The 26,200-nt window shown below is 57.5% G+C and overlaps 1 protein-coding gene across 1 annotated transcript in view; it reads right to left on the bottom strand.

The window, feature by feature from the left end:
- Positions 1-26,200, bottom strand: part of LGR6 (leucine rich repeat containing G protein-coupled receptor 6) — a 71,936-nt gene that overhangs the window by 23,478 nt on the left and 22,258 nt on the right. Inside the window, exons 3-6 of the mRNA XM_066239404.1 lie at positions 26,044-26,115; positions 22,857-22,928; positions 7,135-7,350; positions 4,935-5,006 (exon numbers count right to left, since the gene is read on the bottom strand). Of these exons, the coding sequence (XP_066095501.1) occupies positions 4,935-5,006; positions 7,135-7,350; positions 22,857-22,928; positions 26,044-26,115 (432 nt within the window). The remainder of the gene's footprint in view (positions 1-4,934; positions 5,007-7,134; positions 7,351-22,856; positions 22,929-26,043; positions 26,116-26,200) is intronic.

Below are 26,200 nucleotides of genomic sequence, written 5' to 3'. Positions count from 1 at the left end.
CGTGGCAGTCCACCTACCCGCACAGAGCCGGCTCCCAGTTCCTGCTGGGACCCTTGCTGGCTGTCCTGTCACCCTGGTTACTCTGCATCCAGGACTCCTTCCTCCTCCCTCAGCCCCCACCCTGTTGGTGGTAAGGCCACGAACTAGTGCACTCTGGCTTCCCAGGAGTCACCACAGGCCACCTAAGGCTGCTCCCATGTCTGTGAATCAAGGTTATAGACACTTTATCTTCTCACTACCCTCCCCAGAACAGCCTTTGTCACTTAGAATGTGATACCACAAGATGTAGGCATCCAAGTTTGGGCAGAACCTCCCTCACCTGGATGCCATAGTGACCCAGAGGCTTTGGGGGACTCCTGGTCAGAGCAGAATGTGACCTGGGGGTCTGTCCTAGTGACCTCACACCGCTGGTCTAAAGTCAGGGCCCCGATGTTTTGAACCACGATCTTGTGAGAAGGAACCATCCCAATGGTCTCAGTCCACGCCTAGGGCATTGCCCCTGGGCAGGGAGCATGGCACAGCTGTGCTCTCATGGGTTGTGAGGGACTGACCCACAGAGAGGGAAGGCAAGAGTTCAGGGGAGGCGTCTTGGCTGGAGACTGGGCAGAGCTGGGAAGAGCCTTAGACATTGATTGTTCAGGAATCCTGGCCTCACACCTCTATCTCTGTGAGAGCAGGGACATTTTTCTTGTTCACAAGTATCTCCCTGATGATGGAGAGGCACAGCCACAGACATTTACGGAACAAGCGACTGAAGGAACAGAAGAGTGGTGGTCATTGATCCCACCAGCCCTGTCCCCCTGATACCGAGAGCTAGACCTGGCTCCTCATCTCCTCCCCGTGGGCCCACCAGTGGACCTGTTGCCAGTATTTCCCACAGGCGCCCATGACCTTCGTCCCCTGCTTCCTACTGCTCCCAACCAGCGGGCTAGGGCGCCTGTGGGAGGGGGAGGCTCAGGAAGCTCCGGTCCCACTGCCAGGAGGAGAGGAGGGCACCCAAGTGGGGTGGTGAGAAAGTGAGCATTGTGCTGGGAAGCACTATTAATAACCTGTCATGGTCACAGGACACAAGACAAACAGTGGGCTGCTCAATTTTCCGCCTGTTAGAAGTCATTAGTGGTTCTGCAGGGAAAGCCAGAAAAAAACATTTTATACAGAACCATAAATTCCTCTACAAGCTACAAAATCCCACAGATTTGCAGCTAATAAACCCACAAAGTAAGGTGATTAAGGATCGGCGAGGGAGGGTCTCCTCAGTCCCCACAGGGCTGGCATCCGAGGGTGGGGAGCGGCTCTGACCACAAGGCAGGGCCGGAGGCAGAGACCTGGACTGGGTTCTGGCTCTTCATTCACTGAGTGAACCTGGGCATGCCGTCTGCTCTCTGCCTCAGTTTCCTCACCTACAACCCAAGTGTGCACACTCCTGCCTCAACCAGTGGCTGGGAAGGGAGGGGGACAGCCCTGGAGGGAACAGAAAATTTAATTCTCTTGTGCACGCCGAGTCATCAGTGGGACAATAGTGCAGGACCTCTGCTTCATCTTGGACTCTGGGGGAAGCCCTGTAAGGCCGGCCCTGCCCTTCCCAGTCCCATGACACACTGGTCCAGACCTGGCCCTGACCAGGTCTGATCTGCCAGCAGGAGGGGAGGTTACAATGAGGCTGGAGACCATTGCCCAGGCCTGAGGAACACCCCTCTAAGGTTCAGCCAAGAAGCAGACATGGACCTAGGGTGTGGGCAGCCCCTTATGGGGCAGCAGCACGTGCCTGCCTGTTTGCGGCATCGCCTTCACTGACAAATACAGCCAGGGATTCCAGGACCACTGGCTAGTGGCACAGAATGCCTGGCACCTGAGTGTGCATCTCCAAGCCCTGACCCAACGGCACGGGCCTGGATTCGGGGCCCTGAGACCTCTTGGCAGCACTCCCCAGAGCTGCTCTTGCCTGAGAACTCTCGTATTTCTCAGCCTGGACACCTGGGAAGGCCTGCAACTGACCTGGCCCACAGGAGCCAGTGCTGACTGACGTGATGTATGAGGCAGCAGGAGGCTCGGGTCCGGGGCTTTGCTGGTGCCCATGAACTCTAGTCACAGGCAACTCGCCCCACATCTTGGGATGGGTCTGACCTGGAAGGTGGAGGAGATAAGATCTCACAGGCTGGGGTTGATACACCTCTGACACTGACTCCCCACAGAGCCAGGCACCCTCACGGGGGAGGAAGGGGGTGCCTGTAGGACTGAGTTCTCCTATTGGCCTCAGGCTGGCTTTCCTGGCAGAGTCTGGAATGGTGCCGCCCCCTGGGGAGAACTGGGAGCCCTGTCCCCAGCCTCTCCCTGCAAGGCAGGCTCCTCAGAGCACAGCAGGGCTCATGCCTGGGGCTGTGTGACGGCAGGGGTGGCACAACAGCGGTCAACCCTGGGGCCCTGCCCACACCACCTAGACTCGTTGGGCCTTCCAGAGCACACTTGTGGGCCACTCCTCTCCCTTCCCTCTGCGGGGCCTGCTGAGCTGGCTACAGGCTCTGGCTGACCCAGCCCACATGGCTGAGGTGCCATGGACCCCAGGCCGCCCCACAGAAGAGCATGTCGCAGGTCACACTGCCCTGGTGTGTTCGCCCAGGTGTCCACACTGTATGGGGCAGGCATGTGAGGTCAAGTGGGTGGAAGACTAGAGCTACATGGTGTGTGCACTGTGTGTGTGCCTTCTGCTGTGTGACCATACAGGAGCACGACAACGTGTGCCTGCCCACCCTGGCCCCTCCTCTGCAGGTGGCAGGGCCCCGGGTGCAACTCCCTTCCTAAGAGGAGCCAAACCACAGCTCGGCAGGGGTTTGATCCTCTCATCAGCGCTGTGGAGATGAGAGAGGTCTATGTGGCAGAGATCTGTGGCCCGAGGGAGAAACACCCTTCCTGGGAGAAGCTCACATGAAATGCTCGACAGTAACAACTGAGGTGCCGATTATACAACAATGGACAGGCCTGACTCCCTGCTTCTATTCCCGGCTGCCCGTTCACATCTGGCTGTGAGCAAGTGGTCAGGGACAGCGGGGAAAGAGCACACTGTTCCACTTCTAATTGGAGATCAGAAGTCAGAAGAACCAACCCCTGGAGTGGAGGGCGGGGGAACTAATGCTGAGGAGGGTGCAGGGGCACGTCCCCACGCAGCTCTTGTGGGGTCCACACAGCAACCCCTAAAGCCAGCGCTGTTCCTGCAACATGATGGATTAGAAAGCAACCCCAGAGCACAGGACATGACCAAGGTCACAGGGTCGGAAGAACTGCCTGCAGAGCCCAGCTGTTTGACACCCATGCTGCCTCCACAGTGTCCCCTAGGGTGGGGGCTGTGCTCATCCTTTCCCTTGGCTTCCCAGCCTGTGCAGTGGGTGCAGGCTATGCAGAGGCCCTGTGCCCACACATCAAAGGCACGGTGGGTACTGGGCGGCAGGCTGCTCTGTAGTGAAGCCAGCGCCAGCGGCCAAGTGCCCTGCACAGCATGCCTGTGCCTAATTGAGAAAGAAACGGGTGGTGCGCCCTAAACGGAGGAAGTCGCTGCTGGCTGGCTTTTCAGAGCAGCTGGCCCTCGCCCTGCATGCGGGCCTGCCAGCTTCCCAGCAGAGCCAGCAGCCCTGGGAAGCTGAGTGGACGCCCGAGTAGACTCCCTCCTCTCTGTGGAGCTGGCAGCCTGACTCTGCCTCCAGCTCTGTGACCTCTGAGAGGTGGCAGTAGGACACAGGGTCCCCACACACCTGGCATAGACCAGGGTGCACGGCTCGTACTCGATGCTGGGGACAGAGGACGGAGGGCTGCTGGGCTAGGCCCAGAATGTCTGTTTTGTCAACGAACACACCGCCCTGGACCTGCACAGTCCCCGACAGGTGATGATATCCCTGGGCACCTGTGTCCCAGCTATAATTGTGTCACTGCCCTTCCAGCTGCAGAGGGGAAACACATAGCCTTGGCTCGTGCAGCGGGCACAGGCTCCCCCTGCCCTGATTGCAGGCTGGGCACAAGGCCAGCCGAAGGGGCAGCTCTGACACTCCCCACATAGCAGCAGCTCCTGGGGCCCTGGCCTCATGACCCCCATGGTCCCACTGCCACACACACCGACAGCTCAGTCTCCCGGGACATGTGTCAAATGGCCCTCAACATGTACCCTCAGCCACACTTGCCTCCAGCATGACCCTCTGTTGCTCCAGCTTCTGAGGCAGCCCTCACTTAGGGGGGACTCTGAGGTATTCATGTGGGGTGTGGGGCGAGAGAATGAACCTCTCGACATCTGTGCCCTGAGGGCTCCTCTCCCCAATGCTGCCCTCCAGGTCGGCACCAGGTGGCCATACAGCTGGTGTTGCCAGTGTACTTGGGGAGCCCACTGTGTGGGGAGCCCATTGTGTGGGGACTGGCAGACTCGAGAGCAAAGGATGGAGCTTCTGGGTGCATTCTGACCCTCACGGACTCCCAGGGCTGATGTGTGAATGACGCGGCTTCTTAAGAGTCAAGAGCTTGGGAGCTTTTTATAGTCAGGCTGAGGCGGGCATCTGCCGTGAGCCGCTGAGCTGGCCAGGTTAATCGGCAAGCAGCTGTGACATTCCTCTGTGGCACAGCCACCTTGCACAGTGTCGTTCTGCCCTCACATCAGCCCAGGTGCACTCTAAGGCTCCCCTCCCCAAGCTGGACACTGAGGTCTAGCTTCTCCCTGTCCCATGTCTCGGACATTGTCACTATGCTGGTGGTCTCTGCTGGCAGGGACCCTGGGTCCCCCTCTCTGGGCCACCTTGGGGACGCCTGATGGGGAGGTGTTCGTGCGGGTGAGGGTACAGTGCCAGGAGGGAGTGTGGTAAGCAGGCCGCAGCCTGATGCCAGCCTCCCTGCCCAGCTGGCTGTCCCCTCTGCCAGTGTCCTTGGCAGCAGGACGGAGCATGACCACACCCGACACTCACAGTGTCTCCAGACTGTGCAGCCCCTCGAAGCTGTGGGTCCCCAGATGCTGGATCTGGTTGTTGTGCAGATGCCTGTGTGGAAAGGAGACAACCAGTCAGCCAGGCGCCCACAGCACCGAGCCAGGGGGAGGGAGGTGGAGGCTGAAGCACAGACAGGACCCCAGTGGTCCAGCCCTTTGGCTCCAGGGACAAAATGACTGGCCGAGACCGATGCTGGAAGTCACAGCTCTGAGGCTAGACTGACCATGGGCCACCCCTTTCTGACTTCCAATTCAAGGAAAACAGAGCAGAGCATGCCTGACTAGGGTGGACGTGGGCTCCCACTGTGTTCTAGGAGAGGCCTAACTTGCAGGCGCCGAGGGGGCTCTGGTCTGAGGCTTCCTCTCTGGTCCTGCCCCCCAGGACCCTGTCTGCCTGACTCAGTGGCCAGACACACTTATGGGAGCCAACAGCCAACCGCTGCAGACAACATGTAATTAGGGCCAAGTGTTCTGTTACAGCGAGGAGCCGCAGACGAGCTCAGCAGTGGGGACTGGTGACAAGGTAGAAGCGCAGTATTGGAGGGTTTTATGGAGGCAGTGGTCCAGAGGGTAGGTGATATGGACAGGTAGAAGGAAGGGCATTCCCAGCAGAGATGTCAGCAGGGACAAAGGTGCAGGGTGACGAGGGGCTTGGCCAAAGTACACACAGGCTGGGAGAGGCAGGAGATTCGTTTAGGAGAGGATTCTGAGAGAAACAGCCAATTAAAAATAAAATAAGCGACAGAATGTCCTTCTCCCAATTCCTAAGGAAAAGAGTGAAATGGCAGACACCCTGCCACTGCCCCAGATGTCACAAGGAGCAGCAACATAAGGACAGACATAACCTGGAGTAGGCTGGCTATAAAACCTGGTGGCAAGGAATTGACAAGCACGAAAACAAAATCCTGAGAATTCTCCCTAAAATCCCCAATCCGGAGAGAAGCAGCTCTGTGGATGCCCTCCCATCCTTGCCGGCCTCTGCCCTGAATCGAGGACCAGGCCTGAAGCCCAAGGGAGTGCCCAGGGGGAGGGCACAACACAGACACTTCATACAACCTGAGCCTGTAGGCCAGCAGAGGTGGTCTGACTGGACAGGTCCTCCGGGAAGCCCCACCTCCCCCACTGGGACTCGTGCAAGTGAGGGAACCAGTATAACCGCAAGATCAGCCACAAGAGCTGCAGCTTGGTGGGGGGACCCACGGGCCAAGAGTGACATGGCTCAGACAAGCAGACAGCCGCCCAGGCGTCAGCCTGAAGGAGTCCCACGAGAATCGTGACTCAGAGGGAGAGGAGCCAGGCGGATGCAGAAGGAGGCAAAGGCCGGAGCCCAGAAGAACAAGGAAACCGCTGCAACTGCTTCTGCTGTAAACTGTCCAATGACACACTATTTAAAAGGCGCAGCTTTAAACATGCAAGAGAAAAATGACATCATAGGCTAAGGAAGCCAACTGAGGACCTCGCTGGCACAGGTGTGGCCTGTGAGGACGATCGCCCAGGCTCTCCGGGCACCAGGACAGAGAATTAGATAGATAAGGGGGAGCTTCTCCTCCAGGTTTCCAAGAGCTGGGGCTGACCAGTCCCCCCCACGTATTCCCATGGCAATTAGTGCGGAACCCGAACCAATTACACATGACCTCCGAGCCCTTGGTAATTACCCTGTGAATTTACCAATCACTCACAGCAATTAGCTGGGAGCTAATTTGCCTCAACAGTTCCCACCGGGGAGGCGGAGTTAACCTCAGTCCGCAGTTCCTGCCAGGGATGCTATCTCCTAGGTAATTACTCTGCGGGGTGGGCTGGCTAATTACCGGTGATGGCTTTTCTCTGCTCTCTGGCCTGGAAGATGGCTGAATTTATCCCACCCCTGTGCCAGAGCACACACCTGCATTGCCTGGTGGAACTCGTTCAAGGAATTCTTGACTTACATTCCATTCACAAGATGTAGTTATTACATCCCCACAGAGAAAAGAAAGCTCAACTCCCATCTGCTCAGTGCCATCCTCTGAGGCACCTTCTTTGGCTCTGACCTCATGACAACCTCATGGGGTCAGCAGGGCATGATGCTCCTTGGTTTAACAAAGGGGAAACAGACCCCAGATGGCGCAGCAGCAGAAGGAAGAGCAAAGCTCAGGAGTGACTGTGCAGCCAGGGGACCCGCGGGGAGTGGGCAGCGCACTCACAGCACCACGAGGCTGGAGAGGTTCTGGAAGGCATAGTCCGGGATGTGGCTGATGCGGTTGAGGGCCAGGGTCATGGCCTGCAGGGCAGGGAGGTTGTTGAGGGCCCTGACAGGGACCTCGGCGAGTGCATTGTCATCTAGCCACAGATGGCGGAGACAGGACAGCCCCTCGAAGCTCCTCTCTGGGACCAGGGAGATGAGGTTGGCATCTAGACGCCTGGGGGAGAGAGGGTGGAGAGGGTTAGTCGCTGCAAGATGCACGCAGACCAAGGCTTGGGGCTGGTCAGGGTGGGCAGCCAGGTCCCCAACAGGCTCCGAGGTACACTGGGGCTAAAGCTGTGACCTGGCCCCCACAGGCCCCGCGTCCCCGGCAAATTCCCAGGTTCTGCTTCCATCTGGCCCACGGCTCCTGGTCCATCATGCCATCTGTTCCTTGTTACAGCACCAACTCTTCCTCTCAGCCCCAAGGTGAATCCGCAGCCCATGTGTAGATGACCAGCATTTCCTCACACCCTGGGGCATCCACAATGCCTATCTGGTAGGTCACCACTCCAGCCCCGGTCCACTCCACACCATAGAATCAGACATTACGCCACTGATGGAAGGAAATCTCCTGCTCTGTGCTCCCACAGATGCAGCTGCTCCCTACCACCCAGCCTGGCACCGCCTGCTCCTTGTCCCCTCCCAGACCCATAGTTTGATGGAGCTCTTGCCAAAGTCCTGGGGCTCCTAGCTTTGCTGACATCCCAAGGGAGCCCTGTGTGCCACCACTGACTCCCTGAGGCACCAGTTCTCAGAACAGAAGGTGGGTGGTCCTGTCTGTGCACAGCCAGAGGTTCCAAGGTGACAGAGAACTTCTGATGTGAGTTCTAGAAGACCCCAGCATCCCAGCAAAGCCAGAAACCTGCCCATCTTAGCCTTGCAGGTGCCCCAGTCAAGGTTCGGTTTCTGCCTCCTGGTCTAGAACTTGGGCTAGAAACCTACTATCCTATGCAGTTGGTCCCACGGTGCCCAGACAAGCTGGTCTGTGACCACCATCTATTCTTGGACGTTACTTTCTGAGGGGAGACTTTGTCCCGAGGGGTGACTCTCCCCCAAGGTGCCTACGTCATGGAAGCCCGGTCTCCACCCCCACAGGCCCGAGGCTCTATAATTGCACCCATAGAAGACCTGGTGTGCCTGGTGGTGGGGAGGTCACTTTCTCTCATCCCAATAGCACTGTCCACTGTGGAAGGTCCAGCAGAGCTTCCATCTCTTCTCAAAGCTGTTTCACCAGTGCCCTTCCTGGCCAATGTCTCCAGTGCCACAGGGAGAAAGTCCCCAGCTCACTAGCAAGAGGCCGTGGGCAGACAGGCCAGCTCGGAAGGCTTGGATGGGAGAGGAAGCTGGCCAGGGCACACTCTGACCTGAGGGGACCCCAAGCCCTTCCACGAGTGCCCTTTATTGGCAAGGCCCGTCAGTCCAGATGTGGTCCTCCAATGGCGGTCACGTTCGCTTGGTGGTCTGACTGGGCTGGATTGTCTGAAGCTTTGTGCAAATACCCTCTCTCAAGCCCCTCCCTAGGGGAGTCAGGTATGTGTGTGGGGGAATCTGTCTCTCAAAAAAGGCCTAGATGCCTCCATGCACAGATGGTGTTGGGAAGAGCTGGATAAACATCAGCATAGGAAGAGAGGGTTCCTGTCCCTGAGAGTCACAGCACAATGAGAAGGTGGGGAGCACTGTGCTGCGGGCATCAGGAGAGGCCTCCAGGGGCAAGTGACGCTGGCTGGGGGCCTGGAAGCTGAGGAGGGACGTGTCAGGGGAGAGTTCCAAGCAGAGGGGAGGCTGTGGGAACAGAGAGTGGGCACTGCAGGGGCTGAAGGGAGTGGGGACAGAGCAGGGGAGGGGCAGGAGAGAGAACAGAGCAGGTAAGGTCAGCTGGGTAGGTAGAGCCATCTCCAGTCTGTTCCTGACGCCTGGACAGACTAAAGATAAGCCAACTGGCGGATGAAGAGGGTAAGATCGGTCAGGCCTGAGTGTGTCGGTGGTGAGCAGGCAGAGAGCCCATGCACCAGTTCTGGGCTGGAGGTAGCATCACAGATTCAGCAAGTGAAAACGTATGGTGCCCATTTAAACTTGAGTCCTGGAGAAATAATGGATAACCTTTACTATAAGTATGTCCTAGAAATGGTTGTTTTGTGGGAAAGATTCCAGGTGGGAGCCATTGATTGCTGGAGGGGCGACGACCAACAGCCCTGACCAACCTGCCAGGGAGAGGAGGCTCCAGCAGGGAGCATGTTGGCACCTGCACAGCCCCAGGACGTGCCCGGCCTTCCACAGGCAGCGAGCCCAGCCTCTGCACCAGGTCCCCGTGAAGGCCGGGCTGTGGGGCTCCCTGCACACAGCGTACCCTGGCTCTGCCTGACTCACGTGCCCTCGCACACGAATACGGCACGCTGCCCTCATGGAGGCCCCTCTGGGTCCACGAGGGCTCCATCAGGCCTCTGCCCCCAAATCCTTCGCCACTCCCTGCCAGGTCCCTGACATGCCCCTCGTCACTGGGCACCATCCTTCAGCTTCCTAGTCAGTCACTGGATGAAACCTGCTGACAACCACCTACCCGGTTCCGGCTCAACCGTGCACAGCACACTGCCCTTCTCTGGAAGCCACCAGACTCTTCATTATGTCATAAAACACAGGACCTCAGCGGGTCCCAGGTGTGCCGGCCCTGCCCATCTGTCATATTTAGTCTGCGTCCCAGCTGGTGCAGCAGGTATCTGGCACTCACTCTGCATGTAGAAAGGGGGCTTGCAGATGGGATGAGACGCACCTGCCCCAGCCAACTGCAATGCAGTGTGTGCATGCATGTGCACACATGTGCACATGTGTGTGTGAGCACGAGCCTGCGTCTGCAGGTGCTGGGCGCTGGGGGCTGAGTGGACAAACAAGAGCCTATGAATCATCTGTCCAGAAAAGGGAAAGGAAGGGGGGACAGCCCTCCCAGAGGAGGGGCACTTGCACTGGGCCTTGAGGAATAACTGAACTGTCACCGAGGGGACGGGGAACCAGCATTTTCAGCACAGAGGACAGTACCCAGGGGCTGCCGGGCTGTGTGAGCCAGTCCCCGGAGGTTTCAGGAATCTGAACTGGAACTTGTAGGCCCTGGGGAGTCTGAGGCCAAGAAAGACAACTCAGGTGCGGGAGGGGCTGGCAAAGTCCTGGTACCTGCAGGCACAGAGCTCTGGGCCTCCCCCAGGCCCTTCCTCTCTGGGCTCAGTTTCTTTACCTGCAAAGGAGGGCTGGCTTGAAGGGTCCTGTGACACTGTCCTGCCCTCTTTGGAGAAACTCTGTGTTGTGTCCTGTGTCCCCAGCAGGGACTTGCTGGGCAGGCCACCTCACAGGCTTGTGGTGTCACACAGAGGCTTAGGGCAGCTCACCCCCACCCCCAAGGCCCACAAGCATTTCAAGTGACTACAATTCTACCGTGAGGACAACATTCCTTTTTTGGAGTAAAGGAGCTGCCCATCCATGTTGCTAAAAATCTGACAATATTATAAGGTAGCATTTTCATGGAAAACAGCTTTTTGAGAGAAAGTTCTAGAAACAGGACATAGACATGGAACACAGGGCACTCTGGGCCAGGGAAAGGGAGCCGGCCCATCTCGGACTTCGTTCAGCTTTGGTCCACTCTGACTGCTTTTCTGCTTTTCTCCCCATCAGACCGATGACCCTAGAGAGGGTTGCATCCTCTTTCCCTGAAAGGTGCTTGCAGTGGGCACCAGCCTGTGTCCTCGCTGATGGAGACCAGGGGGCTCCCTGCACTGCTCAGAGCACGGAGGAGCCCACTCGACTAGGGAGGGAAGGGGCAATCACCAGGTCACAGGGTGGAGAGATGGCAGAACCAAAGAAGGTTGCTGGCTTTTCTAATTGATTCTTTATAGAGACGGAGAGAGGAGATTGGGGGAGACAGAGAGAGAGAGAGAAGCATTCATTTGTCATTCTGCTAGTTACACATCCATCAATGGCCTCCTGTGTGTGCCCTGACCAGGCATGGAACCCCCAGCCTTGGTGTTTTGGGACGATGCTTCAACTGACAGAGCTAACTGGCCGGGGCCGGTTGTTGGCTTTGAGTTCAGTGTTGAGCTCTCTCCTGCCCGCATCCACTTGGGAGATGTTCCTCAGCCTCTGTCCCTAAAGGAGGGCCATCGGGCAGCCTCCAGACACCCCACAAAGGAGGATGCTGTGTCCCATCATGTCGCTGGCAGAGGTCTGGTGAAGAGCTTAAGTCCAATACTGGGCCCCTCCCCTGGGTCCTAGTAACCCTCCACACACTGGAGTGAGTGCCAGGCCCTCACAGGTTTTGGAAATGAAAACTCCTAAAGCTGGAAACTGAGAACTGAACATTCCTGGGGTGGGGGAGGTGGTGACAGAGACTTCCCTGCAGGAGGAAAGGTGAAGTGAGGAGTGCAGGTGGATGGAGCCCCTGTAACCTTTGTGCTCCCACTGGCTGGGGGGCAGCAGAGAGCCAGGCTTCTTGTCCAGGAGAAGGTCTGAGTTCCGTCAGCTCTGGTCTGTACCACCCACTAAGGTCCTGCCCCTTACCGTGGGCCTTCAGCACATCAAAGGTGGGAGGTTAGATGAAGGCAGCTGCACCGCGCTCCAGGCAGCCTTAAGCCAGAACTGGAGCCTGAGCCCAACCCACCTCCGGCCCTGATGGATGAGCCAGAGCCCCAAAACCCGCACATCAAAGACTGATACCTGAGCACCCACCCTTCCCTGTGTCTCAGTGGCTGGCCCTCCAGGAGGCACAGAGGGACTCTGTGTGCAGCCTTTATGAGTGTCTCCTGGAGACCCAGACTACAGGTCTGGGCAAAAAGCCAGCTTTGTGGGTGACAGTCCCGGAATCCTGGGGTGGGGACCACTAAAAGCCATCTCATCCATCTCCCCGCCTCCAGCCGTGGGATCCCTACTGTCAGGCTGGTCTCTGGGGTCGTCCTGAGCTGTCTGGGATGTGTCTGAGACCAGGCTCTGTGGTCCCTGGGGCCTGGATGTCTGCCCTGGCAAAGGGCAGCTGTGGTGTGGAGGGAGAGGCGGACGGGGTTTCCCAATGTGCCTCTCCGGAGAGGAGCAGTGATGTCAGAGGGTTAGGAAACATAAGCAACATCCCAGTGTGTTAAAGATCGTTAAATGTCATCCGGCAGACTCTGTCGGGAGAGGCACCAGGGGAGACCAAGCCACATGCTAACACTTTTAAAGGTAGCATAGGGGGAAGGGAGGGAAGAGAGGAGGGAAAGTCCACATCAGTTCTGGTTTCCTTAACACGGGGTTCAGTCCTTCCCACAATCTATTTCTTCCTTTCTCATTTCCAGGGTCTTGTAGGCTCCCTGCAGGCCAGAACTAGACCTGGGAGGTTATAGGTGTGTGGCATTAGTCCTGTTCTCCCAGCCTATCTATCCATCCATCCATCCATCCATCCATCTGTCCTTCCATCATTCACACAGCCTAGGGACACCCCTGCCACCCCTCCCCCCACAGGCTGTGATCCTGTCTCTCTCTTGCTCAAAGTCACCTGGGCTTCTGGTCAACTCCAAACCCTGCAGCTTGAGTTTCAAGGCTCCTCCCTGGAATGACTCTCTCACCAGCACCATTTCTCTGAAGGCCCCCACTCCGTTCTTCCTGGGAACTAACTACATGTCTCCTCCTCCCCCTGGTCCTAGAGTGCGTGGTCTTCCATCTCTGCACTTTGTACAGGCTGGTGGCCTGTTTGAAATTTGCTTCCCCCCACTCTTTTCAAAGCTCCACTTAAACCTCCTCTCCTGTCCCTGGCTGAGTGGCTCAATAGATAGAATGTCCCCAGTACACCAAGGTCATGGGTTCGACCCCTGGTCAGGGTACGTACAAGAAGCAACCGATGAGTGCTTGATGGAACAACTAAGTGGAACAACGAGTTGATGCTTCTCCTCCCCCCCCAAATCAATGGGGAAAAAAAACAAACCTTCAGGAGCCTCCAGACCAAACCCCACACGGTGCCAGTCCCCCTACACTCACCATCTGCCCCTGACTGATGGTCCACAAAGCTCACTGCCCCCACCCCGTGCAGAAGCCCCGATCTAGGAAGGAAGTAGAGGAAACAAGTCAATGCTTTGGTCATTCCCCATTGAAATGAAGGGCAACTGAAAACACGTCTGCACAGGAGTTCAGGGCAGCACTGTCACCAGACAGAGGAAGCAACCCATGTCTACCGCTAGAGGTTTGTCCACCAAACGTAGCCTGTCCACAGTGGGGGCCATTCAGCCAGGAAAAGGAATGGGCCTGGCACACATATGGACACTGCACAGCTGAACCCTGAGCCCTCCGTGCTTGGGGAGAAGCCAGACACGGAAAGCTGCGCACTGTGTGGCTCCAGCCACACCAAACATCCAGAGTAGCAAGCCGGAGACAGAGAGGGCCCAGAGCTTGTCAGTGGCTCCTGGAAGGGGCGAGGGAAGGTCTTCTTTGGGGGGATGAAAAAGTTCTGCGATCAGACAGTTGCGATGGTCGCACAAGTCTGCAAATGTGCTGAAACCCACAGGACATCCAACTTCAAAGGGAGTGTTCTGTGCTACATGAATCTCCTTAGTTTTTAAAAGCATGGAAAACTATCTGAGCAGGACGCTAAAGGACAACAGACTGGGCCCCGTACGGTCTGTCAGGCTGCACGCTGCATGAGGGAGTGTGTGTGCTGCAACTGTGTGTGTGCTCACAGACACACAGAAATGCCCACAAACATTGTGTCTGGGTGGTAGAACTGTGGGTGATTTTTATTTTCCTTTTTTTAGTCTTCGTATTTTCTAAATTTTCTATGATGAGTCAGAACAAAAATAAACATGTTTTTTTAAAAACAAATGGCGTCAGTATATAATTAAAGTCCCAGACTGAGAGCTGGGGGGGCACATGGAGGCTGGGGGGGGGAGGGTGCTGGGGAGGGACACACCCTGCTGTCGCCTGCTCTGTGTCTCACCTTTGCTGGGTCACCTGCCCAGTAGGTCACCAGGTCCCGGCCATGGAGCTGCAGGGCCGTGGCTATGGTCCAGGTTCTTGCCTGCAGGTTCTCTTAACTGTCCCCCATTCAGCTGGGCTCCCTGAGGAATGCTAGCACCGTGTCAGGGCTCCAGGCTGGACACGTCCAGGGCCTGAATTAGGGGTGAGTGGGAGAGCGGGTGGTGGGCCTGGCCCAAAGCCGGCACCAGGAAGCACCCCCTTCCCTGACTGTCCAGATGCACAGCAGCCTGGACATGGTCAAGACTCAGACAGGGTCAGGTCACGTGAGCCAGAGACATCTGCCCTGGGCTGAGCACAGCACTCATTCTCAAACCGTGAAGACTTGCCCAAGGTCAACACTTAGTGTCCCGACCCCCATGTCTGAAGCCAGACCTCCAGGCAATACCTAAAGGGCACTGATTTCCTGACCCTACACCCTGTCTCTCCCTGCCAGTCTAAACTCTGACCAGGTGCCCCTCCACCCTGGCAGAATGTAGCTGCTGGTGGGCTACAGGTCTAGCAAAGACAGGAGAGCTCTGCTTCGATGTTTCTGGCTCTCCTCTCCCCAGGTCAGGCCCCCCACACACCTGGCCATCCCAGTTCTGACTGAGGGTACCTGGCCCAGGAACTCTGTTCCCCATGTGTCCAGCAGGCTCAGAGTCAGATGGAATCAGTCTAGGAGGACTTCCTAGAGGAGGTGAGTGTCTCACTGATACAGATAGTAGAGAAGCAAGGCTTGGAGGTAGAAGAGGACAGGTCTGGGGAGCTGGGGAGTAGGGGGAAGTGACTCCACTCTACTGTGCGGAGAGCAGGGAAACCGGTGTGAAAGCCAGTGTTACTCAAAGAAGATCTGCCCCAGCTGGGCCCTGGGGGCAGGTGGTTTCTGGTCAGAGGAGCAAGATTGCTTAGGGGTGCCCTTTGATGGGGGGGGCTTAGGCCCCACCCTTTACCACTCCCCCTGGTCCATCCACCTCCACAGACTGCAAAGCTAAGCAGGGACCCAGCCTCCACCACTTCCTTTCCCTTCCAGGTGGCTCCTCCCCTACTCCAGGTGTTCTGGGGTGGGGGGGTACTATAACGGCCTTCAGGTTCCAGTCAGTAGATGTGCTGGTTAATGAGGGCCAGGGGAGCAGGCTGCAACTGAGGCAGCTGCGCTGACCAGAGTCCGGTGGCTCCCTGCAGAAGCCATACAGCCCTGATCCTGTTGCTGCAGCTGGAGCAGGAAGGGGAAGGGGAAGGGGCCGGGATGGCCCAGCTGGGACAGAGCCTCCTGGCTCCCTTGTGAGCCCCAGCCCACCCTAGCCTGGAGCTCCAGAAACTATAAACACCCCAGTCAGCCCCAGATGTGCTCCTCCAGCCCCAGCTTCTCCTTCAGTGACATCTCCCCTCCCCACGAGGGTGGAGGTGCTATGGATTGGGACCATCCTCTGGTAGCAGGTCATTCTGAACGGTGTGAGTCTTGGCTTTGGAAGGCACTGCATGGATTTTTAGATAAATAGTGTGTACTCCCACCTGCATTTAGGCTGATGCACGTACTACCATGAGGACCCAGACAACACACCATCGACAGAGAAGGCCCACCGCCTCTCCAACTTTCCTAGAAACACAGAGCACAGAGGCCAGTCTGTGTCTTCTCATTTTAAAACCCCACGGGTCCCTTTCATGCCCTCACTCCCATCTCAGGTGACCCCGCTTCCCCTGAAAGGGACCGTGGAGGCAGGAGGGACCTTCTTCCCCAGTTCCTCCTTCCTCAGATCTTCCTGAGGTTCTCAGAAAGAGTCCAGAGGAAGGAGGGAGGTGGGGGTGGGTGGGTGGCAGAAAGAGCATAGATTTAAGAATTGGACACACCGAGTTAAATCCCAGCTCTAAGTTCCTACAGATGAACGCACGAGATAGGGTCAGAGAGGTCGGTCACTGCTGTCTGTCTTCAGCCCCCAGTCTGGTACCACACTGCAGTGCAGTGGCTCCTGACACCAGAGCTGGGGCTGCGGTCACCTTGCTGATGGTCCTCTGTGGTCTCCAGCCCAGAAAGGTGCTCCCCGTCCCCTTCTCCCTTCCCCAACACACAAAGCATTGGAGCAGCCCCTGAGCAGCCTGCAGGAGTAGACGCAGGAAGGAGACCGAGCAGGGAAGGCGAGGCATGCTCTACAAGAGAGCAGCAGTGACCTCCGCTCCATGGACTGCCAAGGCCCCAAGGTTTGGTATCCTTTCAACCCTGCACCCAGAGCAGCTCACCCTCAAGTGCCGAGAACCTGTCCTGTCCCATTACCCCAGGCCACTGCCAAGTCCACAGAGTCGGGACAGGAAGCCATTGCTGGGAGCCGCCTGGCTGGGGGGGGGGGGGGTCACTGGCTCTCACAGAGACCACCGGCCCCAGAGGGGCAGCTGCAGCCTGGCCAGGCCCTGGCTCGCTGCGGGACCCTGGGAAGTTGCTCCCTCTCTGGGGCCTGGTCCCCTCTCTCATGGGATGGGAGACTGGACGGGTGACCACCCACGCCTTCCAGCTTCTAATTCTAAGGTTCTGAGGTCTGAGGCAGGCAGCCTCCGCCCACACGGCCTCGTGGTGGCCAGAGCAGGAGCCGTGCGCTGGCTGCCTTTTCTGGCTGCCGTGTGAATTTCCACACTCCAACCAGTGGCTGGCAGCCTCCTGGGCTCCAAAGGCTCATAAACTGATGGAAAATTACTCATGGACTCAAAAAAGATCACACTTTCTCCGCCCCTAACTAGTCTTCCTCCCCAGGGTGGCTGCAGGCCTGGGGAGGGGTATGGGGAAGCAACCAGCTGCAGGGGCGCATGGGTGCTGTCCCCGACCCTTCCTGGCCATGACCCCAGCCTCCCCTCCCCTCCTCTCACTTCCAGAATTCTGAAAAGATGCTGTAGCTCCCAGAAAATGCCCAGTGGATCAGATGGAGATGGTCCCTCCTCCCTGTCCTCAAACTGATGAGGAGTTTGTGACATTGAAGGACTTTCAGGAGAAAGGACTCTGGCCTCTCTCCCCGCTGTGGTAATAGCTGAGAGGTTCTCCCCAAAGTCTAATCTTTGTGTCTCCAGCTGTGTCCCTCAGGGGTCATGGGCATCTCATGGCCTCTAGGCTGGTCCACAACCAAACCAATTCAAACCACACACTCCCTCCTGTGCATGCAGGTGGCAGCAGAAAGGGGCCACGGCTTGAGGACACTGCAGAGCAGGTTTACAGGGCCTGGGGACAGGCGATGTGGGCAGCGTGTAACGGTGGAAGAGGGCAGGGTAACCCAGAAGCCCTAGGACAGCAGAGCGGTGGCTTCCAGCCTATAACTGCACATGAACACCCTAACCACCTGCCCCTCAGGGGCGGGTCCTGATAAAACATAGACCCTGACTTGACTCACTTGGTCTGAGACAGCCTGAGTGTCTGCACTGCTGACCTTCCTCCCTCAGGACCCAGAATAGCAAGGACCAGACCAGCAGCCCCCAAATCTGGCTCTGATCAGGTGTCACCAAGGAGTTTTTCAAATACAGGTTCCCAGGTCCCAGCCCTCAAGATTTCAACTCAGGAGGTCTGAGAAGGGGCCCAGGAACCTGCACTTTGTAAGCTTCCCTAGTGTGGTGAGGCCAGCAGCCTTGGGAACCAGATCTCTGGGCTCCCTCATAGCCTGGAGTCGTGGTGATGCCAGTGCTCAGAATTCAGATACCCTCTACCAACCCTGTGATTGACTCCCACCTTCACTTCTCGCCTGTGAGATAGGAAATGCGGTCCTCCCTTAGAGGTTAGCTGCCAGGAGTACAGGAGAGGTCTGCTCAGCACTCGCCCAGAGCCTGGAACACAGCCGGCATCCACTCCACCTTGTGTTCCATGCACGCACTTCTCTGTCTCAGCTCCAGGATTGAACAGGGAGGGCAGAAGACAGGGGTCTAGTTGTGTGACATTCCCGCATTAGTGTCAAGCTGCTGGAAGGCAGGGGCCTTGTTTGGTTATTGGCCCCAGTAACTTGTCTGCCAGGCATTTCAGTCACTCCAGTGAAAGAACAGAGCAATAGGCCCTGGCTGGTTGGCTCAGTGGTAGAGCGTCGGCCTGGCGTGCAGGAGTCCCGGGTTCGATTCCCGGCCAGGGCACACAGGAGAAGCACCCATCTGCTTCTCCACCCTTCCCCCTCTCCTTCCTCTCTGTCTCTCTCTTCCCCTCCCACAGCCAAGGCTCCATTGGAGCAAAGTTGGCCCAGGCGCTGAGGATGGCTCCATGGCCTCTGCCTCAGGTGCTAGAATGGCCCTGGTTGCAACAGAACAATGCCCAGATAGGCAGAGCATCGCCCCCTGGTGGGCATGCCGGGTGGATCTTGGTCGGGCGCATGTGGGAGTCTGCCCGTTGGCAGTTGGAAACTGCCTCCCCGTTTCCAACTTCAGAAAAATACAAAAAAAAAAAAGAACAGAGCAATACAGAGAGGAGGGGAGGAATGAAGGAAGGGAAGGAGGAAGGGAAAGAGGGAGGGAAGGAGGGAGGGAGGGAGGGAGGGAGGAATGGATACCAGTGGTTGGGTCTCCTGTTCCCCCTGGACACATCCAGACCCTGCAGCTGCTCAGGAAGGGGCAATGACACAGAGGAAGAGGAAGCTTGTCTCTGCTCTCTCTTCGGGAGGGGTCGCCCCACTTCTTGGCTCTGCCTGGGACCCACATGCACCTAAACCACATCTGAGCTATCAGCTCCCTCAGCCCCAACCTGAAGGACACTCCGGTCTCTTTCAGGTCTCTCAGGCCTGGGCCTCCAGGGCTCAGGGGGCTGGGGGACCAGGGAGACCCACAAGTAGTCTGGGTGGAGGCATTCCTGGTGGGGCCTAGGCACCATGCTGCTCCTGGGTGGTCCACTTGGGCCACCTCTATCCCACACCAGCATTTACAACTGAAAGAACCTCCCCAGGATCCTAGGGCCCAGTCCACCACGGACACACTCCTAGTACCTCCAGCAGCGAAATTACCCACATTCAGGCCTTCATCACGTGCAGGGGGCTGCCGCATGCCCACCCACCTCAGAGCAGCCTCTGCCCCAGACACACGTAGCAATCAACTCCCGGAACCTTGGGGAGATCCAAATGCAGCAGCATATAATCACAGAGCCCGAAATAGCCATGCCGGGGAGCCATCTGCCACCTCGCATGTCCCTGAGGACCCCTTGGCCAGGCCCCACAGAGTGCCAGGGCCTCAGGGCCCTCTGGCTAGTAAGAAGGTTGGGTGATGCTGACAGCATTCACTGGACCTCAGGGGCAGCTTGAGGGGCTTCTCTATGGGAGATGGGGTATCTCTAGGATAAAGCCTTAGACCAGAGCTGTCCAGACTCAGGGTCTCGCTGCTCCCTCCTCCCCCATGGCATCCTCCTCCTCCTTTGTTCAGCGCCCAGCAGGGTTGGAAAATGCCTCCCTCAAGAACTCCCCAATCCCTCTTGAGGATACTTGTCAAGAAGGCTGAGAGGTAACATGCCCTGGTTGGGCCCTGTGACCCTCAGCACAAGCCCCCCACCCCCCGGCTCAGTCTCCGACCCCCTGGGAGCATGCACAGTGCCATTCCCTCCCAGCTCTGTCAGGCAGTTGTCACTGCAGGTGCTCTCCTCGCAAGGAGGAGACAGAAGAGCCATTTTGGGGGACAGCTCCTGGAAATGCCCTGCTGCTCTTCACATGCAGGTGGTCATTGGCTACACCAGCCCCATGCCCTCTTGCAAAGTATCAATGCTGATGCCCTGGTTCCCAGGTGACCAGCACCACCCCTTGTGTGGGCTGCATGTTTGTGTCCCTCCAAAATATTCCTATGTTTGAACCCGGCCCCTTAATGTGATGGAATTAGGAGGCAAGGCCTTGGGGGGTAACTAGGGGAAGGTGAGGTCATGAGGGTGGAGCCCCCGTGAGTGGGATCAGTAGCCCTTCCTTGTGAGAGTCAGGGAGAGCCTGCTGCCCAGCTCTGCGCCCTTGCACGTGAGGGCACAAGGAGAAATAGGCCCTCTCCAACCCAGAACAGGCCCCTCCCCAGAACTCAACCATGCAGATCCCCTGGTCTCAGACCTCCAGCCTCTAGAACTGTTAGAAAGAAATAAGCTTCTGTTGTTTATACTTTCCATTGTAAAGAGCGAGAGGACACAGAGAAGTAACAAGCAACTCAGGGGCAACACCCTTCGAGCATACCCTGCAGGAGAGCAGGGAAGTGCCTGGGACCTGGGAGTTGCAGCTCGGATGCACCCTAGCTCTGTGTCTCGGGCATGGTGCTTAACTTTTCTGGGCTTTAGCTGCCTACAGGCTTTGGGATTCAAGCAGATGCATGAGTGTGTTTAGCATTTTGAAGGGTGGTTGAGTGGAAGCCACTGTCCCTTCCCACACCACCCAGGCCCAGCTCACATACATACACCTCCATCCCACTCCCCCGGGCCGCACAGGCTGCAGTGTCTGGGGAGCCTACTAAGAGGGTTGTGCCAGCTGGACTGCGGGTGCACCTCTCCTGATCACCTCCCAGCTCGGCTCAGTGTCGGCGGGTCCATGTGGCTGCCCTTTGCAGTCACTGCTCCCCGGAGGGTGTCCAGGACTGGGCGGTTTTTCTGTCTCCTCCCTGCTTTTCCAACTGTTCTCTGGGCCCAGCCCAGCCCGGTCCCGGGGCCTTTCTGAGCTATTTTCCTGCTTTTCGAAGGATACACTGCCCCCCACCCTGTCTCGCCCCCACCCAGTTTCTATTTTGCCTCAGGCTCTGCTGGCTGCCCGTGGTTTCTCTTGGCCTGGGCTGCAGCCTGGCGGGACATGGCTGGCACTGCCACCCTCTCCCTTCCACGTCGGCTGGGGAGGAAGCAAGTGCACTGGGGAGAAGTGTGGGGGCTGGGTGCAGCCCACCCAGCTTCAAGCCAAATGGCCTGGGGGCAATGTCTGATTGGGGTCCTGGGGTCCCCTCACTCCTCACTCACACGACATCCTTCCTCCTGCTCTGGGATCTGGTTCTAGCAGGTCAAAAGTAGACCCCAGGACAGAACTGTTACAGAGGTCCCAGGAAGGTCCCCAAGTGCTCATTCACTGACCTCCCTTCTGGAGAGGAACAGCCTCCTCCAGAGACCTGAACCCTGGGTGGGCCTGGTTGCCTTGGAGAAGGGAGTGAGCAGGGACGTGTCCCCCCTCCCTGATCACTGGCTTCCAAGAGGAAGGAGGAAATTTCTATTTGCTAGTACTTGTGGGGAAGGAGGGAGGGCCACCCAACAATGGCCACCAAAAATGGCTTCCCTTGTAGCCCTGATGGATAGGACGGAGCCTTTGGGGCTGGGAATGGGGGGAGGAGCAGACAGCCCAGGCTTTTCTGGCCTTTGATCTTCTGATAGTAGCCTCTAGACCAGGGGTCCCCAAACTATGGCCTGTGGGCCACATGCGGCCCCCTGAGGCCATTTATCCGGCCCCCGTCGCACTTCTGGAAGGGTACCTCTTTCATTGGTGGTCAGTGAGAAGAGCATAGTTCCCATTGAAATATTGGTCAGTTTGTTGATTTAAATTTACTTGTTCTTTATTTTAAATATTGTATTTGTTCCTGTTTTGTTTTTTTACTTTAAAATAAGATATGTGCAGTGTGCATAGGAATTTGTTCATAGTTTTTTTTATAGTCCGGCCCTCCAACGGTCTGAGAGACAGTGAACTGGCCCCCTGTGTAAAAAGTTTGGGGACCCCTGCTCTAGACTCTAGGGCTGGGGCACCTGCCCTGGTTGGAAATGACCTGATGAGAGGAGGTAGCTGGGCCAGAGGCCCAGCATTTGCTGGGGTAGAGAACAGGAAGGAGAGAAAATGAGGGCAGGCAGGGCCCAGCTGCACAGCTGGTGCCCCCTGGGTGCAGACACAGAAGCAGGAGGCAGGGTAGAGAGACAGGCATGGCTGTGGGGGTAGGGTACAGCTGGCAGTCAGACCCCCACCCAGCCTGAGGCTTCCACTTATGGGTCCTGGGAGGAAAACCTCCTTTCCCACTCCCATCCCCTACCATGGAGGGTCAGGGCAGGCTGCAGTTGTCTAATTCCACCCCACGGGCTGAGACCTTTGTCCTGACACACTGCATGTTAGCTGTGCCTCAGTTTCCCCCACTGGATAACCCTGATGCCCAGAACTGCCTCCTGACTTTGGTTTCTTCCCAGACATCTATACACTGTTCCATGTGGATGAACCTGAACATTTGGTTGGTTTGGCGAGCACGTGAGAGGCACGACCGCATTCCAGGCTTGGCGATGCACTACTGAGTAAACCAGCACCTGGCCCTGAGCAGCAGGCCACTGCTTAGTCAGGTGGCATCACCTGTCCTGCCACCCTGGCTCTGTCTCCTGTCCACAGCGCCCCTACTGGGCAGGCGAGGAAGTGCAGGGGACCCTGAAGGGGGGCGGTGCCACCCAAGCCGGGGAAAATGGGTGTCTGGGCCATCCCACACCCAAAGCCCTGGGGCTAGAGCAGCCTCCGTGGAGGAGACAGCCTCTTCCTGACACTTCTTGGGGGGAATGGCCTACTCTGCCCCCACCCCAGGCTTTAGGGCAGAACACCAGATGCCCCAGGATGGCTGCCCTGGTGGCCCCACCTAGGGAGGTCCCTTCCCACAGTCCTCGGCGGGGTTTGAAGCCTCCCTTCCCTGATACACACTTGGATCTACACACACACACACACACACACACTCTGATGACAACACACACTCGTGCACACCAAAGCCTGGAGCGCTGTAGCCCTCTGAACGTGGGGAATGAAGAGGCGCATGGGGGGGACTCACAGAGACTGCAGGCTCGGCAGCTGCCACAGGGCCTCGGCTGGGATGCCCCCCAGCTGGTTGTTCTGCAGCATCCTGCAAGGAGAGGAGGGCTTGGAGGACCCTATGGCATGCATGAGCATTGGGGCTCACCCCTTGACCCCTCCCCAAGCCCGTCCCTCCCTCTCCCCCAGCTCCAGAGGCTCAGAGGCCGTCCAGGCCCAGCCTTGGCCTGCTGTTGGGCTTCAGAGGCTGGCCAGGGGTTGTGGGCTGTGCGTGGGCTGAGAGGGGTCGCAGGAGGTGAGGCAGAGCTAAGGAAGACGATGGAGAAGTGGCAGAGACACGTGGGCAGCTCCAGGGCCCGAGGTCAGAACTCATGGTTCTATTGAAGGCTGGTCAGAAAGGATGTGGCAAATAGTGTTTTTCTCCTCAGACCTCAGTTAACCCATTTGTGTAGCTGAGAGACTGAAGATTTCTTGGAGGAAGGGTGGCTATGGATAAGGACAATGCCCCTTCCCCGCCTGGGCCACACCTGTGGCCAGGCTCCTCAGGACCAGAGGGGATGAGCACTCGGTGGGCCCTCCTGAGTGCAGGGATGCCGTCCCCCCAGGAGGGGAACAGTTAGCCCAGCACTCACAGGGGACAACCAGAGAAGATACCAACTCACAAAGTAAGTTCACAGCAGCATCAGGACCAGGACCAGTCCTGCCTCCCAGGCCAGTGCCCACACCTCCTGGCTCCTCATACTGGCATTGGCACTGGCCCTGGCCTTGGCCGTGCCCCGGGGAGATGGAGTTTGTAACCCACTGAGTGTCTTAGTCCACACTGCGTATTACAATCACTTGCAGCCTGACCACATCACCGGGCAGGTGCCTTGAATGCACAGCCACTAGTCTGGCTGACCACTAGTCCTCAGCATGTCCCCTCACCCCCTGTGAAGCCTGCTCTGAGATGTCTCTCTGACCTGAGGGGCATGGGGGCAGGACCCATGAGTGTCACAGTCAGGGGTTCCAGAGTGGTGACCCACAAGGGGTTTCCGAAGGCCCTTTCTATAGCTCTGTGGGATTGCTACAGGTTCCTGAGTGCTGGACAAGGTGTGGTCTCAGGTCCACCCTCCTCCTCACTTGAACCAGAAAACTCATCTGTTCTATGGATCAGGAGTCTAGAACAAGGTGTTTTTAAGTTTCTGCAGCTAAAAATGTTGAAAAGTTTATTCCCACTCTCTCATTTTAAAGGTGAGGGAGGCAACGTGCAGTTCAGGAGGACACAGTCCCAGACACAGAGTAGACTGGGCAGTCAGGTGACAGATTTTGGGAATGGAGATTATTCCCAGTGGTGGGAGATTGCTGCTCATGTTTTTTTTGCAGGCGTGAAAAAATAGAATGGACCAGAGCTGCAACGAGACAGTGTGACATGGGGCGTGGGAGGCTCTGTGCCCCAAGGCCCAGGAGCAGGGGCAGCTCCAAGACCACCCAGCCCATCTTTGACACAGAGCAGCCCACAGGCAAGGAGCTGACGGGGCTCTGGGGGCTTGGCTGGCTTTCCAGGCCCAGGCCCAGTGGAGGTCAGCGGCACAGCAGGCAGTGTACAGTCTGGTTGTCCTGGGCTCCAACCTGCAGCCTTTGCAGCAGCTCACTTGGCTCAGCCAAGGGCCCCATTGCAGAAGGTGGGCGGGGCCCCCTGGGGCTTTGGTTCTTGCCTAATGCAGGCACAGAAGAAAGAGGAGGCTCGTCTCTAAGCCGGAGTCTTAGGAATGGGACGTGAGCCTCACATCTTCTGAGGGCCCAGCACACAGCCCGCTCTCTAATCCCGCTGCAGGTCTGAGCCTGCAGTGGCATGGAGATGCCACCAAGCAGGCTGCCTGCTCTGCATCTCCATCTCACTCAGGATGCCTCCCCATCCCCGTGGAGCGGGATAGATCCAGGGCAGGGGCAGTGGGGCTGAGACAGAGAGTAGGGGAGAGAGAGGCAACAGAGGCCAGATAGAGACAGCACACAGGGCAAAGCAGAGGGTCAAGGGACAGTGAGAGACCAGGGAGCCCTGGAGTCAGAGACGCAGAGGCAGACGGAGAGGGGGGCCGAGGGTAAAGGGTGCCGGAGACCAGCTGCGGGGAAGAGAGGACCTGATCAGTGGGGGACCATGGACTGCTGACTGGCTGGAGGCTGGAAGCTCAAAGGCCAAAGGCCACCACCAGCCTAGAAACAACTATCAGCAAGTTAGGAAAATCAGTTCCTTTCCAGGCGGAGGGAGCCCCTCAAACACAGGACTGGGTTCCAGCCCTTCTCACCCCACAGCCAGATGACCTGCTCAACTGGGCAGAGGACGGCCGGGTCACGTCAGGGCGAGGGGTCAGAGGGCTGGGGAATGCTCACCACGTGGCGATGCTCATTCTAATGCTCCAGGATCAGCTCACAATTTTCATTCCCCCAAACCAGGGGCTGTGGTGATGTGCCCTCCCAAGGAGACTGTCCTGCTCGCCCTCAGACCCTGTGACACCTGCCCCAACTCCCTCCCCTATTCTCTCATCAGAACATGAGTAGGGTTTTGGGGAGGACAGTCTTGACCAGGACAAGGTGAGCCGTGGATGGACCAAAGGAGACGGAGAGTGCCTTAGCTTTGCCTAATCTAATGGGCCACCAGCTCAGTTGGACTTAGGTGACATAAGCCCTCTCCAGTTGTTACTTTCCTTTTGCTTTGAGAGCAAGTGACAGAAGCTGGGATGAAGAAGCCAGAAACCTCAGGGAGGGGACATGTCCACAGTGAGATGGGGACTTAGCGCCGTAGCCACTGAGACCGGGCTTGGAGCTCATGAGCATGGCGGCCAAGGACCTGCGTGGACCCATGTGATCTCCTCCTCTGCGGACAGTCCTACCCGTCCTGGCTGAGTCTTGGGGACAGCACTTGGGTCTGTCACGGTCCAGTCCCGTGAAGACCTCTACTCATGGTCATTGTTCACGTTACCAGGAAAAGATCGGTGTGCTGCCCTGTAGGGCTGCCCCAAACAGCAGGTGCAGTGAAATGCGGTTTACAAATCACGTTTGCTATAGACTTGCGACTCCACAGACACAAAAGCAACAATAAGGACGAAGATGCAGAGGGGGAGTGCTGAGTGAGCTCCTGGTGGACGGACACACAGGCACAAGGCCAGCCTCGCTGAGCCCTCTGTTCCCAAGGTCATACCTCAGTGGGAAGATTGTGTTCTCATACTCACAGGATTTTCAGGCTGTAGAGACCAGAGAATGCTCCTCCCGGGATGTGTGAGAGATGGTTCCCAGAGAGACGCCTGCAAACCGGACAGAGGGGTGACACTACAGGTAACCCATGGAACATAGGGGATCCGCCAGCCTGTGGGGGGGGGCTAACCCCTG

The sequence above is a fragment of the Saccopteryx bilineata genome, chromosome 1 (genome assembly GCF_036850765.1).
Source record: "Saccopteryx bilineata isolate mSacBil1 chromosome 1, mSacBil1_pri_phased_curated, whole genome shotgun sequence".
NCBI classification, from domain to species: Eukaryota; Metazoa; Chordata; class Mammalia; order Chiroptera; family Emballonuridae; genus Saccopteryx; species Saccopteryx bilineata.
The sequence above is the reverse complement of the archived record's forward strand: the minus strand, read 5'-3'. Positions and strand labels throughout refer to the sequence as shown.